This window comes from Manacus vitellinus, unplaced genomic scaffold (genome assembly GCF_001715985.3).
Source record: "Manacus vitellinus isolate BGI_N305 unplaced genomic scaffold, ASM171598v3 scaffold_5_pilon, whole genome shotgun sequence".
Lineage (NCBI taxonomy): Eukaryota > Metazoa > Chordata > Aves > Passeriformes > Pipridae > Manacus > Manacus vitellinus.
Window position 1 is genome coordinate 17,592,777 of NW_021940682.1, and position 19,191 is coordinate 17,611,967.

Sequence of the window (19,191 nt, forward strand, 5' to 3'; positions counted from 1 at the left end):
TCAAAACTTCTTAATGCAACAAATTCCCATTTGATATCTGTACAGAGCCACAGAATTGGTCAGTTGAGGATTGTCTCATATGATCCTGATGCTCTGCAGCACAGAGTTCCCCACGCTGGCAGTATATGTAAAGGGACATGTTCTTTGCTGTGAAGTGGCTGTTCTTTTATTTCTCCCCATCATTTCCCCCTTGTTCTTGCTCTGTTGGCTAACACGGAAAGATTATGTGGCTCTGACCAAAAGTTTTCCAACCACAATGGAAAATACTGTTGAGAATAAGCCAAAATATGTTGTCCGGAAGCTTTTCCAGAAATTCACTTGCTTTATTTTAAAGCCCTACCACAAAGTTTTCACCAGACTTCTTTCTGACTTCGAACATTAGAATAGGCTGGCTCTGGTTCTTCTTCCTCTTCCAAGTGAAGTGGCTCTGGTTTACTGCTCTCTAAGATTTTCCCAGCATGCTAATTCTTCTCTTCTCAGATTTGCTTTGACAGCAAACCCCGGATTATCAGCAAAGGGACCAAGGACACACCATCTGTCTGCTCCAACCTTTCTGCCAAGCACAGTTTCCATGACAACAAGTGAGTGAACAGTTTTTTGTGCTGATGGGAACAATTTCTCACAAGTCCAGCCAGTTTAACTCCAGGGCCCTGGTCTCTTTCTTTCTTTTCTCCCCATGGGTTCCAATCATAGGGCAGCTCAAAGCATGATAAATAGCACTGTGGGCTTCACCCTGTGTTTTTGCTGCTGGTGCTGAAGGATTTCAGGCATCAGCAAAGCCCTTTGGTGTCAGTATACCAAGTTTTCCATTGACTTAATTTGCCTTTCAGTTTGGCCTTTACATAAAGGTCAAAACAAAGATCCTGTAGCTCAGGATCCTGCTTGTGACTGGCTGGTAGTGAATGTTTAGGAAAACAAGTATAACAAACATGTCAAGTACATAGTTATACAATTCCTCCTGGTCCCTGGCATCCTGAGATTTCGGGACTTGCTGAGCCTGAGGAGTTGGTATCTTTGTTGCATATTTTGAAATGTGTCTGATCTCTGAACTAAAGCAGAGCATCACCCATGTGCTGAGGAGATTGAAAGTACCTACCCAGGCTTGATAGGGTAGGAGGACAGGGGCTTGCTTTTTCCAGAGGGAATCTTTCTCTCCCAGAGTTGATTTTCTGCCTGCCCAGTCAAATGTCTGGATGTCACATGAAAGGAGGAGGTGGGGAGGGTTTGATCTTCTGGTGCTTCATGTTTCTCTGGCCTGGCTGCAGGTGTCTGGTCCACATTGTGCGTTCCACCTCCCTGAAATATTCCAAAATCCGTCAGTTCCAAGAGCACTTCCAGTTTGACGTGTGCCGACATGAGGTGCGTTATGGCTGCCTTCGTGAGGACAGCTGCCACTTTGCTCACAGTTTCATTGAGCTCAAGGTCTGGCTGCTGCAGCAATATTCAGGTGAGTGTGACTTGGCTGGTGTTGTGTATACCTGAGTTTCTTCCAGTGTGTACCCAGGGCCAGTTGAGAGGGGAAGAGGGTGATTTAGGAGTACTGAGAGGTTGTCATTTGCCTGTGCATATACTTACTCTGCCTCCTCAGGGACACAGAAGAGAGGACCAAGGTGTTCTATGAGGTGATTTGGCCCTTGTCCCTTTACATGTGCTATTATAATTTGTAGACCAGGAAGCCTATCCCTTGGGACCAGCTGAATGAATTAAAATTATTATTAGGTAGAACTGAATCCTAAAAGGTATTTTGGTGCTTAAATCTTGTGCAAATAGCAGTTGGACCCCTGAGTGACTATCTGCTGCAGTGAGAATGGCAGTATGCACAGGTGACAAAGCAGTTAGTTATATAAAGGAAGGCTGTGCATCTCCAGTTTCTCAAAACAAATTCATCAACAGTGGAAAATGACAAGATACTTGGTGTTTCCCAAAAAGCCTTTGATGAGATGCCTCTGAAGGGACTTTTGCAAACAGTATATTCAGGGCACTCATGTAATGACACTGCCACATCTGGCACTTTCGGTCCTTTGTCTCTGACTGACATGTTGGAGGGTTTCTCTGGCTGCTCTCCTGTTGACTGTGTAGATACTGGTCCGCCCACAGTGCTACCTACAGCTTTTTTCATCAGAGGCTCTTGTTTAGTGCAACACCCAGCCGGGTAATGGGAGTACTTCAGAAAGGAAGCACATTATGGATGTTTCTCACCATTCTTTGATGTCATAACTAATGTTCAGTTCAGTCCTTGGCCTTGGCTTCAGCTCATGAGCGACAGTGATGAACAAGTGTGGCTCTATGCCAAATGCCATCTTTTATTCTTGTTGTTTGACCTCATTTACTTGTGGCCTCAAAAATTAAAAAATTATAACTCCAGCGTTTGTAAGATAACACGTTGCCTGTGTGCTGTAGGCCACCACTGCTGCCCTATATGCTTATGATACTGCTTGTAGTACTCTGGGCATTCTAATATTCAAGCACCTTGCTCTTTTCCCCACCCCATGGTTGGTTCATTTTTGTTATTTTGTTTGGGGATTTTTTTAGAAAAGTTTCTTTACTCCCTTCTTCCCTCCGTCTTCCTTCCTCTTCAGCCTGTAGAAGAAATAGTTAGACTGATTTTTTTCTTCTTACCTTCATTACTTGAAGAAGTGATTTCAAAAGGGGAGCTGAGGAGATGAAATAAGCCATGAGTTAAGAGCTGCAGAGGTGGTCAGTAAGCCCTATGCTTATTTCCATCTTTTCCAACAATGCAAGAGCCATTATCTTGTGGGTTTTTTTCTGCAGGGCTGTATATATGACCCTGCTCTCCTTGTGAGTTTGCCTTCCTGGAGTGGTAGTTTATTACCTCTCCTAAGTGTAGCCTTCATTATGGAAACAGAGATGAAAGATAGTTGTTGCCATTCTCTAAGAATGCTTTAGCTTTGGAGTAGAGAGTTTCAGTTGAGGGCTGTTTGCTTAGCAAGAATAGGAAGAGGGCATCATTCATAACAGCTAGCATTTGAAACATTCCACAGCCATCTGAGCTTTTACAGAGCTTTTGGCTTTGTTCATGAGGATAAAGGATCATATTAGTGGAGCAAAGGTTCCCGAGATGTGAAAATTGGATAGACAGGACTGTTTTGTTGTTCGCTGTGGCTTTTCACAGACATATCTTGCTATCTTCTTCCATCAGTGGAAATCAGAGTCTTTGTCCTCACTAATGATGTTTCAAAAGATACTGAAATATTATAAGTAATCAACACATGGGCCTTTTGGTTCCCAGATCATTTCTTTGTGACAGTTCATGCTTTGGAGAGCTGGTAGATTGGCAAACATCCTTTCACATTTGGGAGGAGTTTTTTTTTCCCCAGCCACCACATTTCTAGACTGTATTGTTGAGTTAGTTCAAATTTCTGGGACTGAAAGAAGACAGTCACTTGCTAAGAATTTAATTTGAAATTCAGTCTTCTGACAAGACCTGTGTATGCTTCTCCCATTGGTTCTGCACCCCAAGGACCACAGTGCAGGTGTGCAGAATGGAGAAGATCGGAGGTGCTTTGGTCCTTTCCCTGCCAAGTCCAGTGCAGCATGTTAACTTTTTTCCTGTGGTTTTCCCAGTTTTATAGTTTTTGTTCCCAAAGTGCAGATCAGCATTGTGTCCAACCCTGGAATATTTGGACACGAAAGAAGAAGTTGCAGTTTTTCTAACTCTACACTATTTCTTCTGGAATTAATGTTTAAAAAGGAGAAAATTTACAAACAGCTCTGATCTGCGAGCAGTACCAGCTGTGTAGCAGCTGCCATTTTAAAGGCATTAGCAAATGCTCTTGAATAATAGTAAAGTTCCCTGAATGTTTTTCATCCTGTCCAAGCCCTGTGCAAATGGCAGTATTGTTGCCTGGCAGGGACCTGAACAGCCGGAGGTAACTGCGATCAGGAATGATGCAACTTATCCAAGTTACATACAGCCTAAGCTGAGATGAAACTTATGTTTGGTGGCCCTTAAGTTCTGGAACATGCTGGCTCCCAGATCAAAGATCATGACCATGTAGTATATCTGGGGAACACCTCACTTCAGTAATAAAAGCTGTAGGCATAAGCAAAGTGATCAGTTTTGCAACCTCTGTGTCCTGGTGGTGCTGCATCAAGGCCATCCTCAGCACCCCGCTTGTTGCAGTCAGCTGGCTGTTGCAAGATATTTGCTTCAGTTTGTTTTGGCAGCTATCTTGGGTCTTTATAGCACTTAAATAACATGGGCTTTTTTGTCACAGTCTTCACATTGACCAAACAGTTCCTACCCTTACACAGTTTTTTCTTGCTGTTTAGTGCTCTGAGAGTCATAGGGCCCATCTGGCTGGTTGGTGCTAACAGAGGCTGTTCCCTCACCACTTGAGCTGGTCAGGAGTTAATTCCTTACATAAGGTCTGACTAACCCTTTTTGTTGTCTGATGTTGCATTTCTGATACCTGAAACCTTGCAGCTCTTTCCTTGCTGGTTACATACTAGCAGCTGTTCCTTGGTTGGTTTTGCACTGTTGGTCTTTCCTTGCTGCCTTGGTTGTGCTTGATGTTTGTATATGTTGAATTTCAACTTTCTGCTTTGCCCACTAATTGATGGGCAGCCCCATCAACTTGAAGGTGTAACAGGCTAATTAATCCCAGCCTGGAATAGGTGAGACTTCCGGGGTCTTGTAGGTGCTAGATGCCTCACTGGGATATCTGTGATCTTCCGACCTAGTGGCAAAAACTCCGTTATACAGTAGATCAATGGTAACAAAGCATTGTCTTCAGGAGCCTCTGTAGAATCTGTTGATATGGCATTCAGGGACAGCCTTTGTCAAGCTCTTGACCCCTAGTGAAAAATTATTGTCCCAGAGGCAGCAGCTGGGTCCTTTGCAGACAGCCTGAGCAGAAACTCAAGAGACCCAACTCTTCTCCTTTTGTTTGGCTTGTGTAGAGAGAGGATCTTCCTTAGCCTGGGATTAAACATGTTCCATGATGGATCCCCTCACAGCTCATGTCCTGACACTACAGGGAGACTGTCAGAAGCTGTCAGCCACTCAGGGATTACTAAGCCCAAATGTAAGAAGTCCTGCAACCCCTCTCTTGTGTTGGTCAAAGCAAGGTAATTCAGTTCTGTCTCCTTTGTGTTCCCAGGAATGACCCATGAAGATATCGTGCAGGAATCTAAAAAGTACTGGCAGCAGATGGAGGCACATGCCAGCAAACCAGCCAACAGCATGGTAAGTAAGGTGTATCTAGGGCTTGCAGCCTGGTTTTGCTCCCAGGAGTTCCAGCCCTTTCTCCCTTTCCCTCTCACTACTGTGCCTGATAGGTCCCAGGCTTGCCATTGAGGAGGAAGACAGCTGAGAGCTTTCCCAGTTGCTGTGCTGGTGTTGAGCTTTGTGCCTTGTTTTGCAGCGTTGTTATCTGCTTTGTTCCATGGTGGGGTGAATCCTCCAGGATACGCAGGGCAACACACAGAGAATGGTGCTTCCTGTGGCACCTTGCTAGTGGAATTGGGAGATTTTAGGACTGTGGCCACACAGAGTGGGGACCAAAGGTGTCCTGCTGCCCTTTAGTGGCCAAGGGACGATAGAGCAGTTTGAAGGACTCTAAGAAATGACTCGACCCACAGGACTGATATAAATACAGGAGTAGGTGGAACTTCCAGTCTGTTGAGATGCTGTTGAGGCTGGGCAGAGATTTTAATGGTGCTTTACCAGGAGGAGGCTGTGAGCTTTGCCTTTGTGCCACCAGTCTCTCAGTGTGGGAGAGGATGCCTCTGGCTGCACCCTCCAGCACTGCCAAGAACTTTCCCTGGAGAGGTGTGTTATAAGCAAAGGGCGCTTTTTTGTTTACTTTCTTACAACTTGTTGGTTATGGGCAGTGCTGCCTTACCCTTTTTTTTCCCCAAAGGGGAGCTCTGTAGTGTAGGACCAGAGCCCACCCAATGAGAGCAATTCCCAGCCCTGAGGTTGAACTAAAGCAGTTTTTGCCATTAAAACAAGGAGTTTTTCATTCTTTAATTACTGTCATAAAATATGTCTGACAAGATGAGAAACTTCATGCCTCCTAGCAAGCGCTCAGGCATAGGAGCACTTCTTTCCCCTGCGGAATAGCGGGGAAAGTGCTGTGAATCCTCTTTGTTCCCATTTGACTGCCTTCTTTCCTCTTGTGAAGGCCTGAGCTCACCACCCCTTGGTCTATGCCTTATTGTCAAAACAAGGGTGTTTCACCTTCATCTGGAACCTGTCACCCAGGAGTCCCTCTGCAGAGACCAGCACTGAATGCAGTCTGTAAGCATCCTGAGGAAGAGGCGTTTTATAGGAGAGGAATCTGAGTCACTCATGTGGTGTGTAGGAGCTGGTTTTTGTCTAGGTTGTGGGCCAACAGAAGTGTTCTAAAGGCTATAGGGCCCTGATGCTGGGGAAAAGCAGGTCTGATGAGCATGGCTTAGCCCAACAGGAAAGATGCAGGTGGCTGCACTGATGCTTGCAGTGGGCTCTGTGTCCACGTATGTGTTGGTTATGCTGCATGAGATGGAGTCATCTTTGAGGGGATGCTCAGCAACAAACCTGTGCAGCTGTTGTGGTCTGAAATGGTGGGGGAGTGGAATGGAAAGCAGCAGTTCAGAATAACCAAGGTCTCTAGTTCCCAAAACTGACTTGCTTAAGAAATATGTTCTAGCTTCTCAGGAAGCTGAGAAAGACAAGTTTCTACATCCTATATTATATGAGAAGTGAGCCTGGATGATCTGAATGGTTCCTGCAGACAGAGCTGGCTGTGATTTCTTTCTGTGTGGTGTGGGGACAGAGGGAGGGGCCTGCATCTCCACAAGGAAGGAAACTAAGCGTGAATTTGCAGCAGTTTGTGACAGCAGTTGGATTTGTATCAGCAATGCCTGCCCCAGGAGCGCAGTCTAGAGACCGATTCTCTCCTGCCTGCTGTGGATCTACCTGCATTTTCCAGAAAGCTCTCTCTGGCCATTCTCTGTGCATAATGAGGGGATAAAAAAAATACACGGACAGCTTTTTTTCCTGTAAGCCTTGCAGCTTCAAATTCACCTTTGTCTGGAGGTGCTGCTGTTGGAAGAACAAGCTGAACAGCAGACATGGTCAGAGCACGTCCTCTGAAGCACGTGGGATCTGGATACTGAGTGAGGGTTCCATTTCTGGCTGCTGGGGCTTGCACAGGGCAGAGGATCAGGAAACAAAATGCCAGAGCCTGCTACATCAGGGAATGGGCAGAGAGCTACACTTTCTTGGCCCTGTGAGCAGTGTTAGGGCTGATGGCCAGTGGCAAAGTCTGGTTGTACCCCACAAATGCCTGTCACAGAGCTGGACCCTTCCAGGGTGTGGAGGCGAAACAGCAGCCGTGTTGATATGGTCAGAAAATGCCTACCAGCGGCAGCACCAGCTGTCTGTGGGGATTGGCAGCCTGGCACTGGCACTGGTCAGGGAGACAGTCAAGTCGGTCAGATGCATGTGTTTGCAAATAGCAAACCATGGCTTTGGCATGAGCACGTCCTGAGCCACAGAGCTGTGCTTTGGGATGAGACCCTGGCTTGCTGCCGAAGACCCTGCGGGCAGGGCTAACTATCTGTTGAGAGATGTTTACTTTTGTCATTGTTTTCTCCTGTCCAAGCAGGCTAACGTGACTCAGAGTTTTCTCAGCATCCTTCCAGCTTTCAAAGTTGGCTGCCTGGCAAAGACAACTTCCCAGGAGTGCTGTAAAAACAGACTCCTCCTTCCCACCATCCTGTGTGATCCACTGTCACCCTGGTGCCCTCTGGTCAGTGGAAGCAAGGTCGCTCTGGGGGATTTTGCTGCAGTTTTGTCACGGCTGCCAGTTGGACTCAGTTAGCAGCTGGGGCTGTCCAGTTGTGGAGAAAAGAGGCAGGCAGCAGGCAGGAGCCCAGTAGCTGCGAGCAGGTCAGGAGGCTTAGCAAGAAGTGGAAGATGAAAATACACTGCTTGCTAAGCACCTGCCAGGAATCTTGCACCTGACTCCACAAATTTGGTCCCATAGAAGCTGCTGTGGGAGTAACCCAGTGGCTGCAGACTGAAGGGGCAATCAGCAGGAGGGACTGTTGTAGGTAGCTGGGTGTCTCCCATAGCATTCCTGTGAATTGAGGGGTTGTAGCCGTGATTTTTTCTGGTTTTCAAGGGCTAATTTGTTTTTACTCCCTTAGCCAGCTGCAGAACCCCATGAAAGCTGACCTCAGAATTATTAATTTAAGCATGGAGAGGAAAGAAAAGTCTCTAATAAGGGGTACGTGCCCCCAGGTGCAGCTTGCTCAGTTGTGTGGCCGAGTAACATGGGCTCCTCATGTAGTCCCCTGAGGCATGTGGCTCCTCCAGACTGAGACAGGTTCCTGAAGTTGGGAGACACGAGTGGCCATGCTGGGGCTGTTGCTTTCTGCAGAGCCTGAAGTGGAGAGCATGCCAAAGACTTTTATTTATTTGGTTGTCATGGTGTATAGCAAACACTATATTGGCTTCATAGCAAGGGGTGGTGCCATAGCCCATGGCACTTTTGCCTCATGTGATACAATTTCCACACTGTTGGTTATCAGCAGCCTGCCAGGTATGTCTTGCCTTTACAAATACAGTCATGTAGAATTAACAGCAGCAGCTTTGATTTTTTGCTTGGCTCCTAATATCCTGGGAGCATACATGCCCACTGGATTGATCACCAGTTTGCATGACTCAGATGAAGAAATGCATGGGGCTTCTTTTGGTTAAGAATTTGTGGAAAAAGCAGCCCAGATTACTGAACTACCTGAGAGACATTCTTTTTATCTCTGATCTATTTTCCCTTCTGGAGCCACTCAGTTTTTATTTTTGCTGGGTCAGTAGGTTTGAGCAAAGCTTTCTGACTGTGCTGAGAGATCTGTCACCAGGAGGAGAGCATGGGACTGATAAAAAGGAATATGCCAGCAGTGCCACTTTGTTACCTTAGGCATATAGGTTTGATGGGTGAGTAGTGAGCTGTAGTGTCATTTCCTTTGGAGACCAAGAGGAGATTAAAACTACTGTTTGAAGGCTGCACATCTCAGAAGGAGGCACCTTATTGCCTTCCATGATAGCCCAGGTCTCAACTCTACTCATCCCACAACCAGCCACTTTGATGTGTTCTTGGTGGTCACCAGCACAGGTGGAAGCTGACAGATCACCAGCATAGGTGAATGAGTCATGTGCTGGGAGCCACCAAAAAGGCTGTCTTACAGAGGAGCAGAGAATCACTGCTGCTTTTCAAGAGAGATGCTGATTCCCTAGTAGGGTCCTTTTGCTGGGACATCAGAGCACTGATGGCCTCTTGTAGTCAGCACAGACAAAGGTCAGCTCTCTGATCAGCTTTTCACAGTGACAGAAGACTTTTTATATGTCAGCTCTGCTTCTGCAAAAGACTAGGTCTGGAGGATGCAGAGTGGTAGTCAATAGCTGATGTGGCGTTTCCTCGGAGATGCTTTGATTTTGTGTTGCCTGTGCTTGCTGTTTTCCCTTTGTCAGAGGATGTATACAGGGTCCATGCTATTGCTAATCATTTGCTGGCAGAATCCTGCTCTTCAGGGGCATGACTTGCAATGTCTGCTCATTGTGAGATGCTCAGGGTTAGAAGCCGAGGCATGGCAGGTGGGACGGGCTGCTGATGCAGTTTGCAGTCAGAGGACTGTTTTACTGGTGCATGACCTTTGTGCTTCATGGCCAGCTGGATGACCAGGGTGTTCTTTTGTACTCTCACATACTCCCAGGCCCGGGGCCACTGGCATGCAGTCGGGTTTGCTCTTTGGTTTGGAAGTGAACGGGAGACATCAGCCTTATGTCTTCCAGGGGTGATACAGAATGCAAACAGCTTTCCAGAGGTTTGCTCAGAAAACATGAGGCAGCAGTGATATGGGACTGGCTCCTGGTTTGTTTTTTTTTCTCCACAATCCGTTAGTCATAATCCCAAACCAGCCTTCTCATGGTGGGATCAATAAGTGCAGTGGCTGAGCAGGTGTGAAATACATGCATTGTACCTCTGTCCAGAGACTGTGATTACCTGCTTGTGAAACCCAGTGCAGAGAAACCGTGAGAGATGGAAACCTGCCCAGAAATGGCTTGGAAGGATATCAACAAGAGGACCCAGCTCTGACTTCATGGTGTCAAATGGTAGATATGGCATGAGCCTGTTGGTCCAAAAGCAGGAGTGGTGGATCCTGCACTGTGGCATGGTCTGGCTTCCTCCTGAGGGGGCTCTCTCAGCTGTGTGACCAAGCTCTCTCTACAAGCAGTGAGCAGGACATGGATTGCCCTCCCTGCAGGGAAGTGGGGATAAGTGCTGGGGCAGGTCTCACAGAGCTTATCTGTACGCGGAGATAGGCTGCAGGGGTTTCACAGCCAGGCCTGGTCAGTGCTGGAAGCTGTCAGACTGTCTGTGTTTTCAGCCAGATGTCAAAGCCCAGGAAATCATGCTGAAGCAAGCAGTGGTTTTGCTCCTGTCTGGAATCTCAATGGGCCACCAGCTAACACTGGCAAAGAAGAGCTAGGCTGTCTCTGATTTAATCTGGCCTGTCGCTGGCACATGGGCGTGCGGGGAGCTGCCAGCATGACTGTGGCAGGTTTGGGGAGTGCATTTTGGCTCTGTGTGCCTGAGACTGTGGTTCTTTTCCCCAGGCTTCTCCTCGGACTCCCACGTCAAGCACCTTTGACCTCCAGATGAAATTTGTGTGTGGCCAGTGCTGGAGGAATGGGCAGCTGGTGGAGCCAGATAAAGACCTCAAGTACTGTAGTGCCAAAGCCCGCCACTGGTGAGCAATGCAACTTTCTCTTTCCCTCACCCCTCTTCAAGCATTCTGCTTGATTTTGAATTAGTTTCCTTGGCTTTTTCATTGCTTTGATTGCTCTTCTGTGATGCATGTCATGTCTATTTGCACCTCTCAGCTCCTTGGGGCCCATAAGAATGTTTGGTGTGATAGAATTATTGAATCACAGAACAGTTCAGATTGAGAGGAACCTTTAAAGGTCATCTAGTTCAGTCCTCTTGCAATGAACAGGGGCATCTTCAACTAGATCAGGTTGCTCAGAGCCTTGTCCAGCCTGACCTTGAAAGTTTACAGGGATGGGGCATCCACCACGTCTCTGGGTTGTGCCAGTGTTTCAACACCCTCATCATAAAAAGTTCCTTTTTTATATCTTGTCTGAATCTACCATCTTTCAGTTTCAAGCCATTACCCCTTGTCTTATAACTACAGGCCCTACTAAAAAATTTATTCCCATCTTTCTTATAAGCCCTCTGCAAGAGGAATATTGTCTGGGAAGTAACTGTTGGGTCATGAAAACTGTGGCCTGTCTCACCCAGGCAGTCTGTCAGGTTGGGATGGAAGGGTTTATAGGACTTCTCTTCCCATAACACAAGCCACAGAGGCACAGTCCAGCATACTATTGGAAATGTAAGACTTCTGTTGAAGAAGAGACAGAAGCAGCAGTTTCTAGAGGAAATGAGGAGGTGAGGATTGCTTCCTGGAATGGGAAAAATAACACCTCTTTGTGCAGCTGCTGAATAGAGCTGGGGCTTTTGCCCAGGGTTTCTCCTGGTAATCACTTGCTGGAGCTGCAGGAGAATTAATACTTCCTGGCACCTGTCCATAAGACAGTGCTTGTAACAACTTGCATTTCTATTGCACCTTTCAAGCAGAAAATATTCCCAAGTGTTTTTCATGAAACTGATTGCACAAGAATTGGCTGTGTCAAAGGGTTAGTAATCCGTGGTGATGTCATGTGAGATTTGGGGGAGATTTTTGTGGCTTTTTGAGAAAAAATATCCTAGGAAATAGGTAATATGTACAGGGAGAAGTCCTCCTTAAACACCCTTCTTGTAGCTTCTCCATCACAGATGTGCATGTCTAGGAGCAACCAGATAGTGCAGAGACAAGCTGGACAGCAGGATCTGGTCAGCTCTCAATATTTAAGGGTCTCTGAGGTAAAGAACCCTTGTTCTGCTCTTCCTTATGCCTCTCTTGATTTATTCTCTCTTCTTCAGCTGGACAAAGGAACGCCGTGTCCTGCTGGTGATGTCCAAAGCAAAGAAGAAGTGGGTGTCAGTCCGACCACTGCCTCCCACCCGCAACTTCCCACAGCAATATGATGTAAGCCCCATGCCAGATGCCCCTTCCCCTTCCCTTCCACCATGGTACAGCTTCGAGGGCTGGTCCCTTGCAGGCCTGGCAGGGAGGCTGAGATGGGAGGTAAGGACAGACCGATGGCAACAAAACACATCCAGCAAAAAGGTGGAGCAGAAGAAGGAGCAACACCCATTTAAACCACTCCATGCACATATGCGAGTTTTTGAAGTTGCTGTTAAAGCATAACAAGAACTGTTAGTGCATCTCTGGCTGGCACAGGGTTTGGGAATGAAATTTAAGTGTCCCCTTAGGTCAGGGTTTCTCAATATGGGTGAGAGGAGAAACACTTAGGAGAAGCCAGTCCCTGCCTTTGCTGTGGCTGGGCTGCTGTAGATTGTGAAACTTGCTCACAATGGGTTTTGAAAGTAAAACTCAAAGAAGAGCTAAAAAAGCCACGTGCTGTGAGGAAAGTTACAGATATCTAACCTCCAACCCCAGCCCCAAATGTGGTGATAGATAGCTTCTCTCTTCCTCTTCTTTCATTTTTTCTGAAAGGAGAAGCTCCTTCCCCCTACCCTATGATATGTCCTCCTGTGGTGCCAGGACTGGGGGAGAAGGGATGATCAGTCAATATGATGCTTGGAAACTTCTCCTTTTCTCTGGCACTGATGCTGTTGGTAGCTGTGAGGTAAAGTTATGTGCACACTAGTGTGGTGCACTAAGCAACCTGTAAGGCCACTCTTCACCCACTTGGAGATGGTTGGAGAATGAGTCACCTTTGGGGGCCAGCAGCTTGACCAGCAGGAGACACTATGAGGTCAACCCAGGTTGCTCCCTGCTCTCTTGACCTGTACCTGCACCTGGTCACCTGTGGAAATGGAACAGGTGCTGAACTGAGCTGCCTGCATGTTTATGTCATCTGAAGATTGAGGAAAAGAAGCATGAGTTAATGATGTATGAAGTGTCGTGTTTGCAACCTTTCCTGTGTGCAATTTAATGCCCCAGCTGATTATTGAACCCACTTTCCCCTCTACCAAGGAGTATTTGTGCTGATGCTAAATTTTTCTCTCTGTCTTTTTAACAGTTGTGTATCCATGCACAGAATGGCAGGAAATGCCAGTATGTGGGCAACTGCTCCTTTGCCCACAGCCCTGAGGAGAGAGACATGTGGACCTTCATGAAAGAAAATAAAAGTGAGTGGGGAAATGTGGGCCAGAGAGTCTAGGGAGAGGGAAGAGGGCATTTGGGGAGTGGATGCAGGGTTTTTTAAGACATACTCTGGACAACAGAGATGGAGCTGGACAGGGCTGCTCCCATGAGCTTAGGTGGGATTAAGGGACAGGTCTTGTCTACAGTAATTTAGAGCTGCTCTTTTTGTAAATGTGCATGTATATTTGAGTCCCTTGCTCTGAGACTTGTGCACATTGGTCCCATGTCTTGCTTTGCTCCATTCCTGCCCTCTCTTTCTGCAGCACTTTTGAATCCACCCTGTGCTGTCCCTCCAGTTGCCTGTAAAGTCCCAGGCCTGGCTCTGTATGGAGCTCTGCCAAAGCACCAGTCCTGGCCTGTAGCTGCTCCTGTATCTCTCTTGTCTGTCTTCTGTCTGCCTTGGCTTTCTTGCCTGTTTCACTTCATATTCCTTGCTCCTGGGCTGTGGCACTCCCTACTCATGGCATTGTACTCAAAGGGGTGGAGCTGACATCCTGAACGAGAACGTCGTTGGGTGGTGACTTTTTTGGAGGAATTTGTCTCTATTTAATTATGCAGGTTCCCAGCTTACCATCTGGGGGATAGCTGGGGGGTTGCCTGTGTCCTGGATGGCCAGCTATGGCAGCAATCATTGTTTATTCAGACTAACAGCAAGCTGGGGAAAAAGGACCAGTTGTCCAGGTGTTCACCTGCCACTGTGGGAGATGCAGAAAAGCCTAAAGGATTTCAAGCCTGCCCTGAGTTTGTTTGGTCTTTATGATTCTATGGAGGGTCTTTCTCTCTGCTGGGCCAAACTGTTACTTGTTACAATTCAAATCATTTTGTTGCTGAGGCCTTTAAAGCACATCAGACCAGTGTGGGCGTGTTTGCTTAAGCACAAAGGTGAATCTTCTAAGGACAGTGTTGTTTCACTTGGGGGGAATTTGCATTCATTATTCTTAAGTTCCTATTGCCTCAAGTTCCTCAATTACCCCTTGAGCAAGGAGTAAATAACTAATGCATTGCACTTAGAGCATCGTATTGGTGTCTGCAAACATTTGTGTTTCCATACATTTGTGTTTCCATAGGCTCTCTCAGGAGCTGATCTGGGAAGGGCAGATGCGTAGTTAAAGCTTCCACCTCAAATTTCCTTTCCCACTGGTTTGCTGAGTGCGTTTTAAACCAAAAGCCACAAGAGACAATTACTGTTGTCCTCTGGGCAGGTTATGAACTTGGAGCAAGCTATCATTAGGTCTTTCTCCCCTCCTCAATGCTTCCTGTGGCCAGCTTGCTTAAGGGCTCTCTTCCCTCTCTAGCACTGAGGATGAAGCTTAGGCTTAGAGGAAAGGGACAGATCTGAAACCAGCCCCAGCCTTAGCTTCCTGGCTGGAGTGAGATGTCTTCTGATGTCAAGCAGAACCAGGCCTGATGGAGAATTGTCTTGTGGGGTGAATTCTATGGAGAACTTGAGGCACTTTCCTACCTTCTTGACAATTTTGTGTAGCTGCTGTCACAGTTGCCTTTCAACTGATAGAAGACACCCCCCATACCAGGTGGTGTCATGTGAATTTGGTTCCTCTCCCCAGGGGTCTCATCTGAGGAGGTGACATGGGGCCTCCCAAGCGCAGACCTTCGGTCTGTTGCTGCTGCGCGGGCGAGGGGAGGGAAGGGCTGCCCCAGCGTTCGTCCTTTTCTCATAGTTTGTGCATGGTGTGGGAGGTTGTCTGAGTGACTTCATGGGTCACCTTTGTGCAGTACTAGATATGCAGCAGACCTATGACATGTGGCTAAAGAAACACAATCCTGGGAAGCCTGGAGAGGGAACACCACTCACCTCGCGAGAAGGGGAGAAGCAGATCCAGATGCCCACCGACTATGCTGACATCATGGTAATCAGCTGATCTCTTGTTCTGTATTCTTCCTCCTCAGTGCTGACAGCCTGCTGCTCTCCTGTGCTCCAGGTGTGAGCTAGTGGGGGCTGCATTTCTCTTCTAATGTAGGTTAAATGGATGGCTTGGAGCAGCACAAGGGCAGCACAGCTGAGGCAAGAAGAGATTGACCTGGGGTCAGCAAGGCTCTGCAATGGCTTTTCTGTTAATCCTCAAGTCAGTAGGAGTCTACCTTAGGTTCCCTTTTGTGTGGGCTCAGCCTCTCTCCAGGCTTCCTGCCTGCTCCTGGGCAAGCTGGCAAAACCATTACAGGCCTGTTGGAAAAGGAAGAAGCTTGGAGAAGAGCTGGGTTGGGAGCACAGCAGCCTTGGAAAACTAAAGGCAGATGTGCCTCCTTAGACTCCTTGCTGGTGTAAGGCTTTGTGCTCCTGAAGAGTCCTGTGTTGCCTGTGCACCTGGGGACCCTGCAGTGAGACCCCACTGGGGCCATCAGCAGGGGCAGGGGGACCATGTCCGTGAACTGAGCTGTCCTGTCTGCTGAGCCTGTTTGGGCCATAGGTAGATGCCAACAGAGCATCTCCTTAGTTTCCCTTTAGTGACAGCACAGTTCCCTGAAGATGACATGGCAGAGAAGTGGGGGAAGTCGTAGACTGAGTGGAGTTTCCAGGATGCTCTGGAAGGAGAGGGGGGAGAGGCAGTGCCAGCACAGGAAAGGCAGATAGATGTGAATGTCAGCACACTGACTGGCCCTTTGCCCTGTCTGCACCGGTTAGATGGGCTACCACTGCTGGCTCTGCGGGAAGAACAGCAACAGCAAGAAGCAATGGCAGCAGCACATCCAGTCGGAAAAGCACAAGGAAAAGGTCTTCACCTCAGACAGTGACTCCAGCTGCTGGACCTACCGCTTCCCCATGGGCGAATTCCGGCTCTGCGAAAGGTACCGCTGTCTCATCTCCCTCCTGTGCTGCTGCTGCAGGGATGGGGTAACAGGCCCAGCACCTTTGTCATCCCTCCTCATCCTCTCACAGAGTTCACTCTCACAGAGTTCACTCTCACAGAGACTTCTGCATAGAGGAGGAGTGGGATGAGATGATGGATTTGGGTTACAGTGAGGCTGCTTTTGGATCCCAGAGGTGCTCAGCCACAATACTGAGGGATAAAAATACACTCCTGAGCATGTATCTTTAGAAAAGGAGAGCAAGTTTCATGTCTGCACCTGTGCCCTCCATAGCCAGGATGCTCTCAGCTCTCTGGCTGCTGAACAGTCCAACTTGGCCTAGCGCGTGGGGGAATCCCAGGTGCCTTATTAAATGGTTTGAATGCTCACACCCTCTGAATCATCACCTTGAGGTGCCCTGAGAAGGTTAGATGCCATTTTGGTTAGAGAAAGCTCTGTCTTTGTGGTGGTTACCTGGCATTTCCTTTCTTGTGCACTGGTTTCTCCTCATCCCTGCTGGTCCAGGTCCAGCTCACATTGTTTTGTGCTCATAACTAAATCCCCTCATAGCCATTGCTCTTTTCATCACTCTGTTTCTGTTGCCAGTCTCTGTTGCTTTTCCCAGCTGCATGGGTTTGTAAGAATTGTCTCACCCTTAAAAAGGAGAATTCGCAGCATGTTTCAGTGGGTCCTGATCGAGTATCCCAGACAGGGAGCTCATAACCCCATCCTGGGGGTACCCTCTTGACCGTGCTTCTTGTGCTGGCAGGTTCCAGAAGAACAAGGCCTGTCCTGAGGGAGAGGAGTGTCGCTATGCCCATGGCCAGGACGAACTGACGGAGTGGCTGGACCGGAGGGAAGTGCTGAAACAGAAACTGGCCAAAGCCCGCAAGGACATGCTGCTCTGCCCCAGGGATGACGACTTTGGGAAATACAACTTCCTATTGCGGGATGGTGTATAGTAAGGACAGGGGGGAGCCTGTCAGCTGCAGAAATACGGAGTGGGTTTTCCGAGTGGCAGTAGCAGGGAGAGCGAGATCAGTGTCTTGCAAAGAGAACTTTTTCTTTTCTTTTGTTTTAAGATTATGAGACGATGATTTATTAGTGATGAATGAATTTGTGAATTTGATTCTCCTTGGCCAGCAAACGCCATGCTCACCGAGTTTGTGATCCATCTTTTCTCCTTTCTTTCCCCCAAATTCTCCCTCCACTCCATCTTTTTGTTTTCACTGTCCAAAGGAATTAATTCAGTTTGTACTGGGCTGCAAACCAGAGCATTTCTCCTTGTGTCACTGCTCTGTCCTTCAGAGTACAACTGCGCAGGTCTGGAGGACAGAGCTGAGAGAAAGGGCCAGAGAAGTTGTGGATGCCCCATCCCCCGAAGTGTTCAAGGCGAGGTTGGATAGAGCTCTGAGCAACATGGTCTAGTGGAAGGTGTCCTTGGACAGGGGGATTGGAACTAAGTGGTCTTTAAGGTCCCTTCCAACCCAGGCCATTCTATGATTCTATGATTTTATGATATCTGGTGGCAAGATGACCATGAATTTCATGTGCTCCTTTTTTCAGTGCTGCAGAGCAAACCCCACTCATCCTGCTGCAGCCTTCCTGCTCTCCCGGGAGTTCAGTACCAGAAGAATTAGGAATTTAGGTGCAAAGAAGGAAAACCACTAGATCTGGCTTTAAAACATCTAGGCTTAAACTCCTGCTGTCTATATTGCCCTGTGGCATAAACTGGTGTTGAGGAAGATAACAGCCTGTGGTGTAGCAGTGCGGGTAAAAGCAGCAAAGTAATGAAACTGCTTGCAGCAGTGGGAACTGTGTTGTAGGTGACTTCAGACTGTTCCAGCTGACTGTATCCAGAAAGGAAATTGGTGACTCTTCATTAGATGTCTTTCTCACTGTGTGGCAAGTATTCAGGGTAAATAATTTTGGTTTTGTTTTTTGGCTGATAAGATTGAACCCATCTAGAAGGTGTAGTGGAGTCTGTGACACACCCTATGTCACTGTAGTCCATGCAGCAGTATCAGTCAGGAGGAAGGCTGTAACCAAAAGGAGCCTGTGTTTCTGTGTTGCCTTGTGTCCTGAAGAGAAGGAAGGGAGGTAATGATGTTCCCTTTTTGCTCTTTAAATGATGTGTGCTTCTGGTTACTTAGAGCTGTGTTTTTCCCTGCACTGCCAGAAGACCTGGGTGGGAACCTATTTAAAAGGACACCATCGAGCAGTGATGGAGCATGGGTGATATTTAGCTGATGATAATCCAACTGGAACCACTTACCAGCACCAGAGGTCCAGCTCTCTCCTCCTCAGAGCCAGGGCAGGGAGCTTGCAGATGCACAGTGCAGCCAGGACGTGACCCAGGGCACGGACAGCGTTTGAGAGTGAGTGGCACGGTGGGACCCAGCCATGTGCCTGCTCCTGCCCTGCCTGATGTATGCCCTGATGGGGGAAGCAGTGATGGTGAGCTCTGGGCCAGGATTTTTGGCTTTTATAGTGGCAGCAGGAAGAGGCAGTACTGCTCTGAATGCCAGCCTTGTCCTTTCTAGTGGTCTCTTCCTGTAAGCAGTAAACATGTGTCCTGTCCTGAGCTTCCCTCTCCTCTCTTCTGCAGTCCAGCTGTGCTTTGCAGTTTTGTATGCAGGGATGGCACCATCCACTCAAACACAAACACATCTCCCTCCTAGCCTGCACCAGGGATGTCTTTTTCATACAGAGTCTCCCTGGACAGCAGTCTTGGACTCCTTGGGGCTGGCGGTGCTGTGTCCATGGTAAATACAATCTGGCCCTGAACTGCTTGGTGCTTTGGCATTGCTGGGTCTCCCTCTTTCCTCCCTGCTCCCATATCATTGGGGTTCACAGCTCCAGGAGAGATGAGATGTGGAAATTGGGAGATGTGAAAATGCAGCAGATGCTGTGGGGGCAGCTGTCACCTTTCTAAACCAGCCTTCAGGGAGGTACTTTGGCTCCACTGGGGTGGTTACTGTCCAGTTATGGAACAGAGTGCTCTACATGCTAGTCTGGAGTCTTTCCAGAGAGATAATGTGCTCTAAGGAAACTGAATGTGCCTCTGCACTTTGAATTGCTGAGGTTGGAAAAGAACTCAAA

General features: G+C 47.8%; 1 protein-coding gene across 6 annotated transcripts in view; it reads left to right on the forward strand.

Moving 5' to 3' along the window:
* The window catches only part of ZC3H7B (zinc finger CCCH-type containing 7B), a 43,373-nt gene extending 25,335 nt beyond the window's left edge, over positions 1-18,038 (forward strand). For 5 of the 6 annotated variants that reach the window (XM_018080469.2, XM_018080473.2, XM_018080472.2 and 2 more), the window contains exons 15-23: positions 481-581; positions 1,266-1,447; positions 5,124-5,209; positions 10,628-10,761; positions 11,994-12,099; positions 13,160-13,268; positions 15,019-15,152; positions 15,926-16,089; positions 16,859-18,038. In XM_018080469.2, the coding sequence (XP_017935958.1) occupies positions 481-581; positions 1,266-1,447; positions 5,124-5,209; positions 10,628-10,761; positions 11,994-12,099; positions 13,160-13,268; positions 15,019-15,152; positions 15,926-16,089; positions 16,859-17,051 (1,209 nt within the window). In that variant the 3' untranslated portion in view covers positions 17,052-18,038. Of the gene's footprint in view, positions 1-480; positions 582-1,265; positions 1,448-5,123; positions 5,210-10,627; positions 10,762-11,993; positions 12,100-13,159; positions 13,269-15,018; positions 15,153-15,263; positions 15,520-15,925; positions 16,090-16,858 lie in introns of those variants that run through there. The other variant, XM_018080474.2, reaches the window with a different exon arrangement.
* The last annotated feature ends 1,153 nt before the right edge of the window (positions 18,039-19,191 follow it).